Source organism: Vespa velutina, chromosome 17, assembly GCF_912470025.1.
Source record: "Vespa velutina chromosome 17, iVesVel2.1, whole genome shotgun sequence".
In the NCBI taxonomy this organism is placed as follows: Eukaryota; Metazoa; Arthropoda; class Insecta; order Hymenoptera; family Vespidae; genus Vespa; species Vespa velutina.
In genome coordinates, this window is record NC_062204.1 from 4,419,758 (window position 1) to 4,438,617 (window position 18,860).

The 18,860-nt window shown below is 43.8% G+C and overlaps 2 protein-coding genes across 9 annotated transcripts in view; one reads left to right on the plus strand and one right to left on the minus strand.

The window, feature by feature from the left end:
- The window catches only part of LOC124955166 (neuroligin-1-like), an 88,018-nt gene that overhangs the window by 54,132 nt on the left and 15,026 nt on the right, over positions 1 to 18,860 (minus strand). For 5 of the 6 annotated variants that reach the window (XM_047509170.1, XM_047509171.1, XM_047509169.1 and 2 more), the window contains exons 2-7: positions 17,490 to 18,609; positions 8,895 to 9,041; positions 5,227 to 5,415; positions 3,044 to 3,300; positions 2,812 to 2,958; positions 1,419 to 1,837 (exon numbers count right to left, since the gene is read on the minus strand). In XM_047509170.1, the coding sequence (XP_047365126.1) occupies positions 1,419 to 1,837; positions 2,812 to 2,958; positions 3,044 to 3,300; positions 5,227 to 5,415; positions 8,895 to 9,041; positions 17,490 to 18,117 (1,787 nt within the window). In that variant the 5' untranslated portion in view covers positions 18,118 to 18,609. The remainder of the gene's footprint in view (positions 1 to 1,418; positions 1,838 to 2,811; positions 2,959 to 3,043; positions 3,301 to 5,226; positions 5,416 to 8,894; positions 9,042 to 17,489; positions 18,610 to 18,860) is intronic. The other variant, XM_047509172.1, reaches the window with a different exon arrangement.
- The window catches only part of LOC124955196, an 88,925-nt gene that overhangs the window by 51,343 nt on the left and 18,722 nt on the right, over positions 1 to 18,860 (plus strand). Inside the window, exon 5 of one of the 3 annotated variants that reach the window (XM_047509291.1) lies at positions 3,412 to 3,653. The gene's annotated coding sequence lies outside the window, so the exon portion shown is untranslated. Of the gene's footprint in view, positions 1 to 111; positions 3,959 to 18,860 lie in introns of those variants that run through there. The other 2 variants (XM_047509290.1, XM_047509292.1) reach the window with 2 other exon arrangements.

The following is an 18,860-nucleotide window of genomic DNA, read 5'->3' on the forward strand; positions in this document are numbered from 1 at the left end:
CTCCTTGAAGGGAGGGAGACAAAGAGAGAGAGAGAGAGAGAGAGAGAGAGAGAGAGGGGGGGGGGGGGGGGGGGGGAGAGGGCGGGAAACCTCCTTTCGCGTCTATCGACGAATACGACGTCGAAGCCGAAATCTAATTTCGTGGGAAGCCTGGAGGTTGCTCGCCAATTACGGTGTGAAACCACGGCCAGAGGTAGGAGACGGTGCGATCGCAACTTTGGAATTGCGAGCTCCGAATAGCAGCTGTGCTTCTCGGCGTCGTACCTCTTAGAGAAGGGGATCCAACCTCTTCCACGGAGTACCGCAGTACTTGGAGCAACTTTATATCTTGGCGACTACCCTTTCGCAGATTCTCTCTCTCTCTCTCTCTCTCTCTCTCCCGCCCCCTCACTTGCTCAGCTAAGAAGAGCGCATTACCTATCGACTATCATCGACTGCCTATGAAAGGCAATTCGGACGTGATACTCGAGTTCTTCAAATATACATAGGTTGGAACTAAGGGAATTAACTCTCAAGTCAGAGTAAATCGGTTTCCGGGACGTGTGAGACTACTCGAAGCGACTACCGAACGCGAATCGAGTAAGCTGTGCAAAGTTGTTGGTTCCATATTGAATCCGAATACATACCTAACTACTAGCTAAGGTAGCTATCGCGACTGCTAATTGAGACGGCGAATTATAGGGCACGCGCGATATCGAACTAATTTCCTTTGATCGTTCTGCAAACGCCATTAATTGCAAATACCGCTTCTCGACGAAACTCGAAACAGCTGCTTTGCCACGAAACACCCTGTTATACGTTGCAATGTCGTAAAAACTGGGCCAAATAGCGAGGAATCGAAAGAATTAAGATACGTCGTATCGTGAAAAGATTAATTTCACCTCGACCGAACGTAAAACGCGCGACGCGATGCGACGCTTTAATCGAAGGATAATAAGGTTAATAAATAAAATTCCTCGGTCACGAGGAACAGACGGGCTCCATTGTCCTTTCCGACTCATCGATTTGTAACACGATATGTTCTTCTCGTTGCAACGAGCTCGCTATCATAAAATCAGATCTACCGTTTTCATATTATATTTCGAAAATGAACGACTATAACGATAACGATTAAACGTATAGTTATACATTTTTAACTCTATGTAGATAAATTGACCCTATGGATTCGAAATACTCGAGGACGTTAATATCAGAATGTCATTAACTATGGCGGCAGGTATATGTCTCTTGAGGCGTTTTAGCACGAGCGAGATCACGATAAAGTTGGAGACAAATTATCTATGTATAGCCTTGAAGCTGTAAAGGTTGAGAAAAACACACACACACAAGAAAGAAAAACGAGAAAGAGAGTGAGAGAGAGAGAGAGAGAGAGAGAGAGAGAGAGAGAATATCATAAAATGATAATAGAGAAAACTCACCCGCGTCTTACAAAGTTGGCCAAGTAGTGTACGAGTAGTCTGGACAGGTTCTCGTCGGCGAGAGTATAGTTGGCCAAGGAATACAAGCTGAAATCTCCTCGAAGGAGTGGTATACCCATGAGATAGGGAAGTTCCTCGCCTTTTTGACTAGGTCGATCGCCCGGTTGAAAGTGTAAAAAGTATCCGCGTCCACCGGAAGTAGAATGAAGAAGGGCCAATCTGAGGAGAGGCGCTGCAACTTGACCATCTCCGAGAAGCGACAAAAGACCCTCGCAAATAGCCGAGGCGTTTTGCTCTCCTCTCTCCCAATCTGTGTACTCGTTGCGTAGGGTCGAGTATATCTCGTGCAGGTGATAACGATAAGTATTTCGCACGTAGGTGCGAAGGATGCGATCCCTCCTGGTCTCGTTTAGCCCGTTCTACGGCACGAAAAATGTTTCCTTTCTATTTTCGTGTCTTTTACTCGTCTCTATCCGATTGGCTTCGAAAAGTTTAATAACTTGGACGAGAATGAGAAAGGAAATCACTCTCTTTCTCTCTCTCTCTCTCTCTCTCTCTCTCTCTCTCGCTCTCTCTCTCGCTCTCTCTCGCTCTCTTTCGTTATATATCGAAGCTTCTATTCTCTTGTAAAAGTGCCCTTTGTTTTACGATCCCCAAGTGCGCTAGAAATCTCGATAAAAGTCGAAAGGCAAATCGCCATTCGGCATTGTTACCGAATTCGAAAGCTTTTCCTCTCTTTCTCTCGCTCCATCTCGCCTAAACGAAAAACCCCGTTGACGTACGTTCGAACCACGGAAAATACTCTTTACCCTCCCTAACGTTGCCTAACGTCATGTCGGATCTCTTCAATTCGAACAATTTATTATTACTGTTTTTCAACGCTCCGCTAATCAAGCCCTTCCGATTAAAAGTTATTTTCCCTCTATGCAGATGGAAAGTCCCAAAGTGTCATATGCGCGTACATGAGGTTTCATTTTCCGTCGAATTCGCGTACGATTAAGCGCAGTTTGATGAGAACTCGAGCGGAACGCGGCCTCGCGAATGTGACGCGTAGCAAGAATCGATTTCTGTCGGCGACTCCAATCGAAATTTATTTGTTCTATAATTAGTCGTAACCAATTACAATTAAATCCATAAACGTGAGCGCACGTATAGGTAACGAAGTTCGCGTATCCTTTCAAATCTACGAACTCGATCGGATTACAGACTCGATTTCCATTCGCGTCCTGCTAACGTAAACGCGATGTATTTCGCACAATTAATTGAGTATTCGATGGAAACGATATATATATATGTACTTACACACACACACACACACACACACACACATCTAGAATCGTAATTGCAACGTAAAGGAATCGAGAGAAGGAAGAAAGAAAGAAGGATTCTTTACCTGTAGATCCTCGTCGGTAAGATTAACCCAAGCTTCGTCGGACGTTAAACCGAGTAAGAGATCCCGATTACCGAAATTGGCAAATTCCGCGCCGGGTCCTGGCACAAGGGGCATCAATCCCGCGGAAGAGGCAGTGGGCTGAAAGTTCTAGGAAAAATTTCAAAATTTGTTAGCATCTAAAATTTTGCTCGATCACGACGCAAACGTGAAAGTTATCGAAAAGTATGCGAACCTGGTTTATCGGTTGCGGCAGGACGGCTCCGTCGACGAAAGGCGCGAAACCGGAAGTAAATCTTGGCGGATCGAACTTGACGTTGAGAAGATCATTGAGGCTTCGCAAACGAAGGCACGGTGCGATGTCGTCGACTTCGTCGTCGGCGGGACAGCCGGTTTGTTCGGCGACTAGATGTTTCACCGTAAGCGGATCGCGTTGAATCGCCCACGGTGAAAGGGCCGAACCACCGAGCAGTATCACTCTCTCGACCAACTCTAACAATTTGTTTAGTTTTTCGTTTTAAAAGTCACGAAAATGACTTTCGAAGGAATATTTCATTGAATGACGTTGAATATAAAATAACAAACTCTCTTTCGTCTTTCCAGAAGGAACGACGAAGGAATGTACCTACATCTCGTACAACGAACGGGGAAGAAGAAGAAGAAAAAGAAGAAATGAGGAGGGAATATATTTAGAAAAGCTAGCACGCCTTGACATCGCTCGTTCGTCGTGGCACCCTTGCGGAGGCTTTTAAAGGGTGACTCGACATTGCGAAACGAAGGAAGAGGATATTAGAGAAGGCACAGGGGTTGGTTCGTTAGTGGAATTGGGCTGCAATCTAGGAACGGTACGGACACAGTAGGGAACGGACACGATTCTCTTTTTCCCCGCCTATTCGTCCCTCTTTCGCTCTACACTCTCACTTCCTCTCCCTCCCCCTCCACTCTCGTCTTTTCGGCTTTCAGAGTCGCAGAGTCACGGAAGACTACACTCTAGGTAGCTTGTTAAGGTCTCTAGTATCCGACGACGACGAAGAAGAAGAAGAAGAAGAAGAAGAAGAAGAAGAAGAAGACGATGACGACACCATCGTCCTCGACAGCCACTCGCTTCTCGTGGTGTAGTCGTACCGACGTCTCTATCCCTTATCTATACGTATGCCTTCGTTCCTTTCTTTTTTTCTCTTTTTACTTTTCGCTCACAAACACGCAAACACATGATAACTACGTGTATCCCAGAGAAAGCCTTTCTCCTCCTTCCTCGACCTCTTTTCCGATACTCTATTGTAAATCGTACTCTTTTTACTTTTCTCGAATTCTCCTTCGACCAAATCTCGACTCGAGCTCGGTTAACTAAGAGATAACTCTCGCGAGTCTCTCGAAGACGTGGCCGCATCGACCAAATTTCCAGTAATCTCGATCGATCGTACTGACTAATAATACCTCCATCTATAGTTAATCATGTTTCTCGTATCATCGAGAGTATCGTTTACCACTCGTTTCATTGTCTCGATCGGTTGGCACGAAATCATCGATGCGGAAGAAAGTCGGTGAAACAGGAGAGGGAGGGAGGGAGAGAGGGAGAAGGCTAGGAACGTATTGATTTTTCGACACACTCGCCTACGTATCGTGGAATTTTCTTCGGATTATGCTGCGATCTCTTTCTCTCTTTTCCTCTCCCTTTCTCTGAAACGTCTTCCAGCTTCTTCTCTATCCTTTGGCAGATTGTGCGAAAAGCGACGACGTGTGAAGCGCGATAAGAGAAACTATCGTTCTATATATCGTTCGTTCTATATACGATGCTATACGATAGGGAAGACGAAAGCGTTCCTTTTTCGTAGCGTAATGAACTTTCATATCGTATATTAAAGAAAGGCTCTTTCGTCACCGGCCATAAAGGCGGCTGTATTTCCACCTTCCAAGGGGTTAATTAAACTTTTTCTTTTATCCGCTCGAGTTTTTTTTTTTTTTTTTTTTTTTTTTCCTTTTTTTTTCCTTTTCTTTTTCTTTTTCTTTTTTTCTGTTGCTCACGGCAGAGGTTTCCAACGTGCCGTCACAATTAAGTGCTTCGTTAAAACTTGGAATTCACGTAATTAGTTTCCGTTTGGTGGATACGTTCTTTTGGAGGACCTTTTTCCTTTTCCACGCCATCCTAGTGCCGTTATATACGTAAATAATACGTGCGTGGATTTGATTTCAATCTATTCGAATAAAATGCAAATACCTAGTGGGATAATGCGTATTAATTCGAGCTCGTTAAGTCATCGATTCGATTCAGTACGCACGGCTGCAAGATAATCATTTATTTATTTGTTCGTTAAACGCACGGGATAATATAGTTGTGAAAAGGTATTAACGATTTAAAGGATAAATCTTTGCCGCGAACTGTCTCGTACGATCGAATGAAATGATCGAAAATAATACCTTTGGCCATCGGTGAGACGGCTAAAAAATTGGCCAGTGCTGCTCCGGTACCGTGACCAAGTAGTGCCAATCTTCTCGAATCGCCACCGAAAGCTTCGATGTTCTCGCGTAACCAATGAAGTCCCGCCACCAAATCCATCAGTCCGTAATTTCCTTGAGCGTTTCCTTTCGATCCGGTCTTTAGGAATCCTGTCGACAATTTGTACCGATTAAAATGTATAAAACCGTGAGCGAGCGCAAAGTATGGGCTCGCGTGTCGGATCTCTCGTTGATCTTTCTGAAATTCGTCGCGATAGTCGAGCGATCCTTAGCGAGCCAACGACGAATACTTTAATCATTTCGACTTAATCGTTCAATATCCAGCGTACAAAACGTTTTTCTCCTAACGTGTCCGAAGCTGAAACGTTGGGACCGATATCATCGCGAATTAATGATCGAAACTTCGAGTACGTGGTGTCTACGTGTTCGAGGAAATAGGTCAAAAAAAAGTAATGTGCTCTCGAGTATACACGGAGCATTTGAAATTTACATCGTATATTTGAGGACGCGTATTCGGTATACAACAATGAAAAAGAAAAAAAAGGAGGGCAATAAAAATTACATTTGCCGCGGAGCCTCGTCGTACGAGGAAAGACACGTTCTCTACGGCTTTAAAGCACGGTACGAATTTAGATCACCAATATCGAAGAGTTGAACGCTCTAATTAAGAACTCGGGCAGAGGAGCGTGCATGCGCTTACGAACCGTACCCCTCTCCCTTGCGTCTGCCTTGCGCGTCGCAACGACGAGGAACAAGTAGAGATGGCCGTCCCTCGTAAGCTCGTCGAGCTCATTAGACCCTCTTGCTCGTGTTTTATTTTCTTTTTTCTCTTTTTCCTTTTTCTTTTTTTTCTCTCTATTCTTCTTCTTTCTTTTTTTTTTTTTTTTTTTTTTTTTTCCTCTTTCCTCTCCTTCCCCGAGGTCACGGCATTAGAAGATAGGAGGCTTCGGCTTAACTTCGTAAACTTTCCTAATCGACGTAATCGTTCCGTCGAGCTAACTTTTACAAAGAATCTATTCTAACCGGATTGCGTCGTCGTCCTATCTGCTTTGACACCGTCACGTTTTTCACCGTTCTATTCGTCTACGCTTCTAACGCACTTATCATTAACACGAAAATTTTCGTTTTATCGCGTTTACCTTATCACTCGTATTAGATCATCGTAGTAACGTACGTTCTTTCATGGAAATTGGAACGCATCGCTCGAGCGTTTTCTTGCGTTTTAGATTTCATTTTCTACCTACCATTTGTCTATCTGACTTATCGTCCTTGTCTTTTCGCTTAAATATTGCACTAATTGCGATTAAATCGCAATTCTCTTAAATCTCGCTTCAATTCCTGAACTCTCGTTAAAAGTAAATACCGATCTATCAGTTTTTAACCATTCTTCTATCATAATATGTTTAATGGCAACATTTAATCCGGCGAAAAGGTTAATTGACGTCGAGACGAACGATTCGTAGAATCGTTGACCTTGATTATAGAGCAAAGAACGGGACAAGAGAGAATGTCTGTAGGTAAAAAAAAAAAAAAAAAAAAAAAAAAAAAAAAAAAAAAAAAATAAACAGATTAGATTCGGGCTTGGCCGAGTCTTTATCGGGAAAGGAACGAAGCCGGATGTAAGCCGCCAGTACACACAAGCTCGCCTATACATTCTAACGTAAGTACACGTCGTAATCGTATAGTATGTGTATACGTAGGTCTACCTCTAGTTTCTAAGCGAAAGAAAAGAAATAGTACGCTCGCGTAAAGCGAGCCAAAGGCGCTGAAGAAGAAACCGGAGGAGGAGGAGGAGGTGGAAAAGAGGCGCACGCGAAAAAAAGAAGAAAAAGGAATCGAATTAGACGAGCATGCTCGCGCGCTCACGCGACTATTACGTGCCATTGAATAAAGCCGCGGGGTATGTTTCGTTCGTTGGCTGAACAAAACGCACGCGAGACAGTTCCATTATAACAAAGAAAGAACGAAGAAGAAAAAGGGGCTATCTCGTCTTTCGTTCTCTCTCTTCCTCCCGTTATCGCGAATACAGCTGGAAATAGCCGTGCGTAGCCGCTTTCCGATCACGACCCAAGCATTCTCCTTTGCTTTTGGCTCATTTTTTTTCACGAAATGTATTCGTGAGCGAAGCAATGTTTAAAATTCATCGCTGATCGCCTCCGGCCTACTAACCGCCGACCGAAAGCTTTTTCAAAAAAATAAAAGAAGAAAGCAAACCGAGTGTAATCGACTTATAAAAAAGGTATAGCTGACTTGGCAACAATTGATTTTGTAGGAAAAACCAACGTAGAGAGTATATGCATACGAGAAGTAGCAACGTATTCTCGAGACAATTAATTAATTTGGTACAGCTTGGAACGCGACCGATCGATCGCACCGACGAACGAACGAACGAACGAACAAACGAACTCAACGACGAATGTATGAAAGTTGAAACAAACTAAATTTGCAAAGTCTCACGAGTTTCGAATGAAATCGAGCGTGCTTGGGAAATGACGCGCGGGAAACGTTTTCGACGACAGCGAACGTCCTATCTTTTTCCGTTCGAGTTTTAAAACATTTTAGTTCCGTCTATCTATAGTTCTCTCTCTCTCTCTCTCTCTCTCTCTCTCTCTCTCTCTCTCTCTCTCTCTCTCTCTCTCTCGATCCTTGTACTTAATTTAGTATTCAAATATCTATTCGCGCCAGTACGGATTCCCATAAAAATGTATCCTCTTGAAGGCTTTGTCGTTTACCGCTATCGCTTTGAAATCCTCAAATACCAATTTTTCCCACATCTTTCGCCTCCTTCTTCTTTTTATTTTCACTTCCATTTCCCAAGATTCGTCTCTTCTTCAAACACTTTTCTCGTTCTTTTCGAAGCACATGGATAATAAAAAAGAAATGACCAGTATCGGTATCTCACGCGGCATACTTCTCCTTTCCAAGGTGAAAACGTGGTCGACTTTGTCGTACGTAATAGTACGTACTTTCCTCTTTGCAAACATTGCTTTTTTCTTTCCTTCATTCGGTTATTATGAAACGTGAAAAAGTCGAGACCCGTTCATACGTTCAAGCTCAAAATGAGAAAGAAAGGGAGCGAGAGAGAGAGAGAGAGAGAGAGAGAGAGAGATTTAAAAACTTGAACATAAAAAAGAGAAAAAACAATCTCGGGTTAAAAATGCGCCGAAGCGAAGCTTGACCAAAGGCTATCTTCTTTGTTTTTCATTCAGCAGGAAAATTAGCTCGTGAAATATTCAAAAGACGATTAACCATTGCCGCCGACTACGTCGTTTAAGTCGTCGTTCTCCCATTTCTTCTCGTCTTTATTCTCGTCGTGATTCTGGAGAATCACGTTCCTCGGATATCGTCCTCGCGACTTTAGCAGAAAGAACGATTATTCTCTAAACGTCAGAGGGTTTATCGAGGTAAAAGCCGGAAGAGCTTTTCGATTTTATTTGCTCGGACTCGAGAGTGCCAGAGTCTTTCGACAAGAGTTTTTTCTCTCATTTCGCCAAGATTCCAGCAAAGAGATTCGAGCCAATGACGATGAGAATTAGCGTGCGACTAGGCCAATCGCGTCGTTGCTTCGAAGAAAAAGAAAAAAAGGAAAGAGAAAAAAAAACGAAAGGTAATTCGAGGGGAATACTCACCGAGCACGCCGATGCGAAAATTGATGGAAACGACGATTAGACGTCCGTGAGCGGCCAGAGAGGTTCCATCGAACGAATTTCCGGCACCCCACGAATAGGAATCACCGTGAATGAGGAGAAGCGCTGGCAGCAAATCCGTAGTACTACCTGAAACGTTAAAAAATACTGGCTCTTCATCAAAATGTACCTTGTTCTCGTACATGAAAAAGTAGGCATCTTTCCGTTCTACGTGTACTTCTCCCTCATACGCAGTCGTATAAAACCGTAGAAAAATCTAGGAAACTGTACGTACATGTAGACGCATCGAAACATGGCATTGACCATACATCGGCCATAAAAATGGACCCGCCATTGTTTCCACTCTCTACTATCTGTAATATACATATTACAAGGGAATATCATGTCGGAAAAGCAAACAAAAATAAGGGAGGAAGGAAGAGAAAAAGAAAGGGAATGGAAAAGAATGAGATAGTATCGTCGAAATCACCAAGGACGACGTGCTTTGTTCCCTCGAACGTGCGCTCGTTAATGTTTCCTCATCGACGATGAGTTACTTTTTTCTCTCTTTCTTTCGCGGTCTTGGCATCGCTTTCGACATATTTTCCTTTTTCACGGAATAAGCATTCGTGGAAAGCGACATTGATCGAAGATTCGATGATGCCGGTCTCGAAACTATTCTCTCTGAATTCCTATAAACGTAGAATCTAATCGTAGTGTACTACCCTAGCCCCTTTCAGTTTCTGCCTTTGGTATATAATCTTAATTAAAGATCTCTCGAGCACTCTCGGCTTCCTTCCTAAATATTTCAATGGAAGGTAGGTAGAGAGATCTAATCGAATAGAATAGAATCGAATCGAATCGAATCGAATCGCGAGCCCGTTCTCGTGATCGACGGCATGTCGCGGCTATGTTTATTGGACTTGTGACACGTCGCCCGTAAAATGAACAACGGTAGTAACGATGGCTCGACGATATCTCGTCGTTCGAGTCGCGGGGAAAGTGCCAAACCTGAGCTTTTCACGGACGAATAGAGATAGAGGACAATGACTTTTTTCCTGGCGAATCATCGTCACGGAAAAAACTTTGTCAGACATTTTATACTTTTTCGATTTCGTTTTTTTTGTTTTCTGTTTTCCTTTTTTTGTTTTTGTTTTTGTTTCAACAATAAAACGTATCTTGTTCGATTTGATATCTTTGTTGGGTCTCTTGTTTCGGTCGCTATCTCTCTCTCTCTCTCTCTCTCACACGCTTACAGGGCCTGTCCAATTCTATTCGATGCGAGAGAGAGAGAGAGAAAGATCGTAGCTCGAAGAGGAAAAATTGCTATTCGAAGTACCGGAATAGAGAGTGTCGAGCAGAATGAACGCAGCGTTTTCCGTCGAAACAAATGGATTCGCACGTATGTGCCAGTCTTTTTAATATTACGCGAAACGAGAATGATCCGACGCTTTTTTTTTTTATTTTTGTGTCACACGTAGCTGAAAAAAAAAGAAATAAAAAATGGAGAAAACGTTCGTCGATTGATTTCATTCTAATATATGTGTCCGTGTATACGCGTGCATAAAAGTATATATGTACGATCGTGTTTGCTATAGATATACATTTGCTATATATATAAATATATATATATATATATATACACACACACACACACACACACACACACACACACCGGGGGATAACGGAGCGAAAAGTCCGATCGTCCGAGCATACACGGATCCGTTCTACTTTAGCCCAGGAAAAGCCCTCGCGATGAACCCACGATAAAAGCGGTTGCCTTCCGTCTTTTTTCTTTACCTCCTCTTTCCCTTTCCGAACGATCAAAAGATTCCAATCGTATCGTCGACGATAGTCGCGTAAATCCAGGCGTAAAATTCCCTTCGAAAAGCGAGAGGAAAAAATGTCACTCGAATCCGCGAACAAGACAACGAAAAAAGGGGGAACAAAGCTGCTTCTCTTGTCGTTGCATGTATATCTAAACGTAGAAACCACTCCTCTCCCTCTTTCTCCCTCATAATTGCACTTTTGTTTCGTAACTTTTCTCTCTCTCTCTCTCTCTCTCTCTAACGATTATCAGTTTTAATTTTGAAAGTGCATCGTCGCAATTAAGTTGAGAGCTAACGCAGATTGGTCTCGGTGAGTTACGAACTATCTCATCGCAAAACGACGGAATTTCGTCGGTACGTTCTTGAACGACATAACGAATGTGTGCATTTGCTAAATGCACGTGCGCAATCACGCTCGTAAATGAACGATGCTCCCTAACAATAACTTTAACAATTTTCGAGCCTCGCACGAGCACGGCTACATAAATTCTTTCCTCCAAATTTTCCGCTACAATGTTCCTTTCTCATTTTTTCCCCCATTCTCCCAAGTCCTTTCACCGAACATTTCTCGATAGCTTTTTATGCACTTGTACATATATACATATATCTATATGCGAGGGAATAGTTGATGTTTTATTTATAAACTCGAACGCGGAGAAATATATTTATATCTTCCGCGTTCCTCCATTATCGAGTAACAAAGGAGCTTCGCGCTTCCTGAAAAGGATCGACCTGTTTTCGTAGCACGTATAAAAGCAAGATCATCGGAATTCAGTTCACTCGAGATTGTTCGGATCGAGCCAACTTTGCCTCGTTTAGACTTTCTCTCCATATTTGCGATTAGCATGCCGTATGAGTAGTACTCAATTTGACAAATTTTATTTCTGACAAACCTCGAGTTAATTCGTCGATTATGTGTTATAATAATTCATGAAATCGCATAATCGTTTGAGGACGAGCCGCGATGTTGGAGATTGTAAGCGATAGTAGACGAGACGCGACGAGACGAGACGTCGTCCACCTGTTGCGGATTCTGATACCTCTCACCCTACTAGTTTCTCTCTCTCTTTCTCTCTCCCTCTCACACACACGCATACACACACACACACACACACACACACACACGTGCGCGCGGAGACGAAGCTCGAGGTGCACGCGGGATAGGTATAGAAGATCGAGCGAGGCGGCAACTAGAACCGGCGGTGTCTCGATAGCTCTACCTTCGTTTCATGATTCTACCTCGTCCTCCCTTTTCCATCCTTCCACTCGTTCGAGACAAGTTAGGGCACGATACTCTCCTAGTCCCTTCTCCTCGATCGCGCGTTTACGAGTGACCTCAAACTTTTTATTGCCAACTATTTTGTCCCGACCACCTCCAATCTCGAAGCCATTTACCTACGGGGTTCTCTCGTATCAACGGTTATAACGAGTCGAAAGCTTTTCCAATATCATTTTTCTCGAAATACAAAAGAATCGAAGTGAGATCGAAGCTAATTTCGTTTTTACTATTCTCTTTTTGTTTTTGTTTCTTTTTTTTTTTTAGAAACGAAAAAGTAGGACGTTCAATCGACGCAACGCTGTCATCGAACGAAGAGGAAAGATGGATGATCATTTTTATGATGAAACGTGTCTTCGCGTTTTCTGTGTATACGCAAATTTGAATACATTCGTACCAATTAGAATAAAATTAATTTACGCAAACGTAATTAACGATAAGATAGCACGCTTATTAGCTTCTTGTTTGAAATTCTAAAACTATCGAAAGAACTCGTAGAACCAGCCGGCGAACTTTATTATCTCCAGCTACCGAACGTAAGATACGAAAGTCATTATTGCGAGCAGGATGAGAAGAAGAAGAAGAAGAAGGAGATGAACGGAGTGCGGCCTCAATTGAAAAATATTACTTTTCCGGACGCGGAACGACGAGGGAAAAAAAATTAAATCGCATCGACCTTTCTTAATTACCTTTTGCGGTATTATGCGAGAAAAAGAGGACAGGGGAAAAGAAGGAAAGGGGAATGGGAATGGGAAAGGGAAAAGGGAATTAATCTCACCTTCCCTTCTACCTCTTTTTCTGAACGTTGCAAACGCGAAAAGATATATCTCGGTCATTTTATCGAACCGCCGCGGCCCATCGTTCCTCTCTCTCTCTCTCTCTCTCTCCTCCGTCTTTATTATAATAATAGTCTGAATAGTAGTAGCGAGTCGAACGGTTTCTATCTTTAGAATTGTTTCGCGTAAAACGTTTAACGTTTTCGCGTAATGTCTACCATTTATATTACTGAATATCATTCCACTATCGAGAACAATGGACGCAGCAGCCAACGCTCTAGCCATCTTATTTAAGCTCGAACGAGCGACCTTTTCAACGAATAGTAAATCAAGCCGCTGACAGGAAAAGTACTTACTTACCTACCTACCTACCTACCTACCTACCTACCTACCTACCTACATATTCCTATATATTCAGCCGTTCGAATGTGAAGAGGGGATTGTAGAAATTTAGCTACTGCAATTCCATCTTTCAGCGTCCGGGTTGCGTCTGTTTTTCCTCCCGTAGGAGTAATTTCTATGAAGGGGCCGGGGGAGGGGGGGGGGGAATATTCGTGGTAGGGCTCGCGGTCCGAACAAGCGATCGGAAAAAGATCCGGGGGTGGTGCTTTTTGAGATATCTCATTCATTTTCGGAAGGCTGGAAGGAAATATCGGGCGCGCTCCGTGCGCGATGCTTTTTATAATAGTAGGTTGCCGAGATGACGCTCTTTGTATTTTGTTTCTTTTTCCCCATGTAGAATAGTTACGTCCACACTCGTATATGTTTACTCCTTTTCTCTTGGCAAGTTCTTTTGGCAAAACGATCGAGAGCGAAAGGAAAGTCGGGCTTGTGTTCGAGAAAAGCAATACTAGAAACGTTACTCCGTGAAATTTGTTAGCTCGGTACGAATAAGAAAGTGCGAGAGTGCGACGGAAGTTGGACGGAACTTTTATCAGGAAAAGAAAAAGACCGGCTTTTCTCTTCCAACGAAAAGCTTTTAATAGTTGCCTTCCGACTTTTTCCCTCGAATCGTTTCCCACCTACTACAAGCACGCTTTCGCAATTACTTTTTAATTCTAACGAACGTTAGTCAAACTCGTTTTGGTCCTTGCCTTTTTCTTCCGTGTAGAAAATGTGTCGATTGGTCGCGAGGTCACCTCACTCCCGCGGTGCTTGCAGATTCTCTCTTGTGAATCGAATAATCGACTGCAATGCACAACGGAATTGAGAAGACAACGCGTTCTTTAAAAGTCCATCTCGAGTCTTCGATGTCGATTTATCGATACTTTTTCTTTTTTCATCTTCTTTTCCTTCCTTTCATTTCCCAAAGGAGAATCTTCTTACGTCCTTCGCACGTTGTTTCTTCCTTTTTCCTCGTCTTCCTCTCTCTCCCTCACTTTTGTTACAAAAAACGTAAACATTCGACTTTGCGAGAGTCCCGAAAGCGATAACCTCGTTAAAGGACGCTCTTCTCGTCATTGTTTTCTTACTACGTAGGTATATAGATCTGGAACCTCTTGAAATTGAAAATACATTAAGTTACTACTTCAGTCTGTCGTCGTCCGTTGGATCGATCGAACGAAAATAAGATAAGAGCAAGCTAGTATAGATTTCGAGGCTTTTTTTCCAAGCAGATTTTCGACAGACAAATGATATTCGATTAAATCGATGTGAATGGTATGTACGTCTAAATGCGTTGTTAGGAAAGGAAAAAAAAAACCTTGGTTAATATTTCGATCGGATTAGTTAGTTATCGGTCTCTCGCGTTAATAGGAACGACGTTCTATCGTTGCGTGAAATCGTCCACGAAACCGATCAATGTAAAAAGGTAATCTAATCGACGCTTTGTTTTGACAATGAACCGTACTGACGTATCGCCTCTGACAAATTACATCTGCCTCTGTCGTTGTCATTTTGGCTGCAATGAGAACCTTCTACGAGAAAATTCTTCGATAAAATATATTCTTCGGTGTATATATGTACGTCATAAAGAAAATCATTCTTGCGTACGTCCGTTATTTAAATAATGTATCGAGTTATAAATAAGTTATATCTTTTAGAAAGGCTATTTACGTCTCGATAAAATCAATGATACGACAATTATATGTACCGTGTATTTACGTTGTACTTAGAATCGAAGAAACGTTTGAATAGTCGACGAATTACTCTTGAGTTTATCTAGGAATGGTCTCTCTAGTAATATCCCAATATTGTATATACTTATCCGAGAATAGTAATAAGAGCCGTAGAGCGTCGCGTAGTCTTTGAAAAGAAATTTAATAATCGCAATGATAAAAACACTGAACGCGCTTTTACCTTGGGTATCTTGGTGCGGGAGAAGAAGAGAGGAGAGAAATATGAAAAAAACCTTATAAAAATTATTCCTTTTTCCAAGAAATATCATATCTCTCCTTTTCACTCTTTCTAAAGTAGAAGCAGGGTGCTTTTGGTAATATTTCGCATGAATAAACTTTGTTTTAATATCGTTCTTTTCCTCGGACTTTCTCTCTCTCTCTCTCTCTCTCTCTCTCAACATTTTTATGGGTTCGGCGAGAACACGAAGAAGAAAAAAAGGAAAATTTCGTTACACGATATGCTATACATTATATCGGAAGAATAAGGAGCCGTGAAAAAGGTTAAACTTGTTACACATGGCCGAAACGAAGAGGAAACGTCATCGCCGAGTTTTGATGCTCGCCCAGTTGGATTCGCTAAAAACTCGGGCAAGCAACCATCGAGCGAAAGAAACACCCTGGAAAAAAGTGCTTCCTTTGGCTCGCTCGTCGAGGAAAAACAGTTCGCGGATTAAGAGACAAACTAGAGATGAAATTACGCTCGCTCGACGATTCTCTCTCTACGTTTTGAAATAAGACCTTCTTCGGTGAGACTCGATCGCCACAATTTTTTTTTACGTTCTTCCTATTATTCGAAGGAAACACAAATTTGTCGGCATTATTTCGTTGTTGCATCTTTTTTTCATTCGTCTTGTTATTAATGAACCCTTTTAATGCAAAGCTTTCCGCCTATCTATCGAACAATGAAAGACATCAATTATATATTCGGTCGAGCGATTTCCTCCTTCGTAACGACGCCGCGCGTTCGTCATTAAAAGTGTAAAGTTGGAGATTAAGAGTAGCGAGCGGTGAAATGTGATCAATTTTAAATCAGGGAAAAATGATGGGGTCCATGCGATGATATAAGATAGAACCGACGACGAGGACGACAAGCGGAAGAAACGAATCGCGTTCTCTTTAATCGATCCACCATTTGCCATCGAGGTCCTCCTCTTTGGTCTTTCTATTTGCATTCGTAATAATATCGAGGGTGCAAAAAATTTGCTCGCGTGAAAAAGTTGTTATCCAATGGGACTCCTTGGACTTCACCATCGACGCTCCTCGTTGACCCTTGAAATTTCTTCGTCGCCTTCTATTCATAATTACGTACTTTAAAAAAGGAAAACTAGGAGCAAACGATACGAACAAATTCAAGTCAATATGCAAAATCGTGCCCGCCTCGATCACTTAACCCTTAGGATCCCTCGGATAAAATAACGTGTACGTAATTCCGTTCAAGATTTCGAAGAATTTGTCGTGAAAAATCCTCATTGTTTTCGACGTTCGCGTGAAAACTTTTTCCCATAGGCGAATTTTCCTCCAAGATCTCGAGGGATATATACGGTCTCCGTTACTTTCCTCTTATTTTCAACCACGGTCAACGTGCTTTTCGACGATTTCGAAAGCTGACCGAAGCGGACAAAAAACGTACTCTCGGCCAGCCATTATTTTATTCTCTCTTGACCTAGAGCCAGCAGCGCTGTTTCTCGCCGTTTACCTCCACGAGCACGCTCTACTGGACGTTGGCCAATTTCTGTCGCTATCGGGGATTCCTCCCTTTTCGTTTTTTACTATAAATTACCGATATCAATAAAGTACATACACGCGAGTAAGCGACGAGTCAACGCTTCGAAAATATCGCGAAACTTTTGATTAGAGAAGAAACTTGATATGCGAACGCGCGATGTTGCGTCTCCTCCTACTGTTGTTGCTGCTGCTGTCGTCGTCGACGTCGTCGCCGCCGCCGCCACCGCCGTCGTCGTCGTCGTCGTCGTCGTCGTCGTCGTCGTCGTCGTCGTCGTCGTCGTCGTCGTCGTCGTCGTCGTCGTGATGGTCGTTTAGAATCTCGCGTCTCGACGTCTCACTCGGTTCACAATCGGAGAAGCGTCGCAGCGCACGACGACCGATCGATGCGTTCTTTTGTCGTAAGCACTCGTCTCTTTCTCTTTCTCTTACTCACTCGTCTGCTGTCTCCGTAGCTTCAAAAGCTACGTGCAGTGAGAGGAAACGTGTGCGCGCGAGCGAGCAAGCAAGCAAATAAACGAGGAAATATGAAAGAGAAGATATGAGAGAGAGAATGAAAGGAGAAATTTCATGCGAAGAAAAGCAGCAACGTGCGAGAGTTCGGCAATTGCCAAGAGTCGCTCGCGCGCGTCTCTGTCGTCGCAAAGCGTCGTTCCTCTCTCTCTCTCTCTCTCTCTCTCTCTCTCTCTCTCTCTCTCTCGGAAAGGCAGCCAAGAAGAGAGTTTCGTCGAGTATGCAAATTTTCTCTTCGCAGTCTTTCGATATGTGACGTCACAAAGGGAAGAGCCGGCCGTCGTCTTTTTTTACTCGTTTCCCTTTGAAGAAGCTATAAGAAAAAGAAGAGAAGATTGAAGAAAAAGAAGGGCGACTCGACTCACCGTGCAAGGGTTTGGGAACATAAAGGTTGAGATAGAGACAGTCTTCGCTCCGATTGGCCAAGAGAGGCGCTATCCTCTGAAGATAGGCACGCCTGGTTTTCGGTAGGCTCTCGTCCGGTTCCGGGGGATTCTGAGGGCAAGCCGGTGGTAGGGTGTCGGCGAACTTGGTGCCACGCCAGGGCGTCGGAGTGACGGGTGGCATGTATCGTAGAGCTCCGAGCGGCGGTGTCGCGTAAGGCACGCCGTAATAGGTCTCGACGTTCGGCGACGATCTCGCGACGACTCCTCGAAGGGTCCCGTATCTCGTCGTGACCGTACGAGTACTGTACTTTTGATTGGCCGCCAAAGCGTCCGCGAGACTTTCTCGACATTGACCGGCAAGGAGCAAAGTACCGACGACCGCGAATAGCAAGGCCGTCGGCAATCCGCGACTAGTACCTGCGTTTTTCCTTCGGTAACTTTGCCGAAGAATATTTTCCTTATCCTCGAACTCGAGGAGATCCTTTGGGATTCGCGACTCGAGCGTTTCGCGGAACGATTCGCGAAACAACGACTCTCTTCCAGTCCCCGACTCGGGCTCCTCTCTCGTCTTCCTCTTCCTCGGAAACGAGGAGGAGGACGTCCGCATCGCGTCACGCCGCCGCGGACTCGCCGCCGCGCCGGGCCCCGCATCTGTGGGGCCCTTCCCACCCTCTTCCTCCTTCTCCTCCTCGTACCTCGCTGACCTCCTCCTCCTCCTCCCCCTCCTCCTCCGTCTCCTCCAGCTTTTTCCTCTCTTCCACAACTCGGGCACTCTCCTCGTATTCTCGATATCCGCCGCTCGGTTCTGCTACCACGCTGATCCTATCCGCGCGAATCCTCACTTCCATTCTCAAGGGCGTACCTGTGTCGTACGTCTAGGACGACGACGATCCTCCGCGAGCGGTCGCGGAGCTCGGAAGTCGTCCTCCTCCTCCTTCTCCTCCGCTTCCTCTTCCTCCTACTTCTTGAAACTTCCCCGTTTAATTTTCTTTTCCTCCGTCCCTCCACGAACAATCCCTCCAAATGGGAGGATCATCGAGAGAGCTACGAATTCCTTTTATCTTCTTCTATCGAAGAGACCGCCGCGCATCAGGATCGTCTGCAACAAGGACGGAGACTCGTCGTTACGCCGATGCCTTGTCCCCGGAGTGATAACTTCGAATTAAGGTCGAGCGAGATGACAGGAACGAAATATCGGGCGGAATTAATGAGAGAAAGAGACAAAAAAATCAGAGAGTACTTCGTCTCCGATGATACGAGAGACAGCGAGGAGATACGTAAAAAATAGGTCGGCTGTCGTTGACACGACACGTCTGTGTGTATATCTTTATATGCATATATGCATATCTA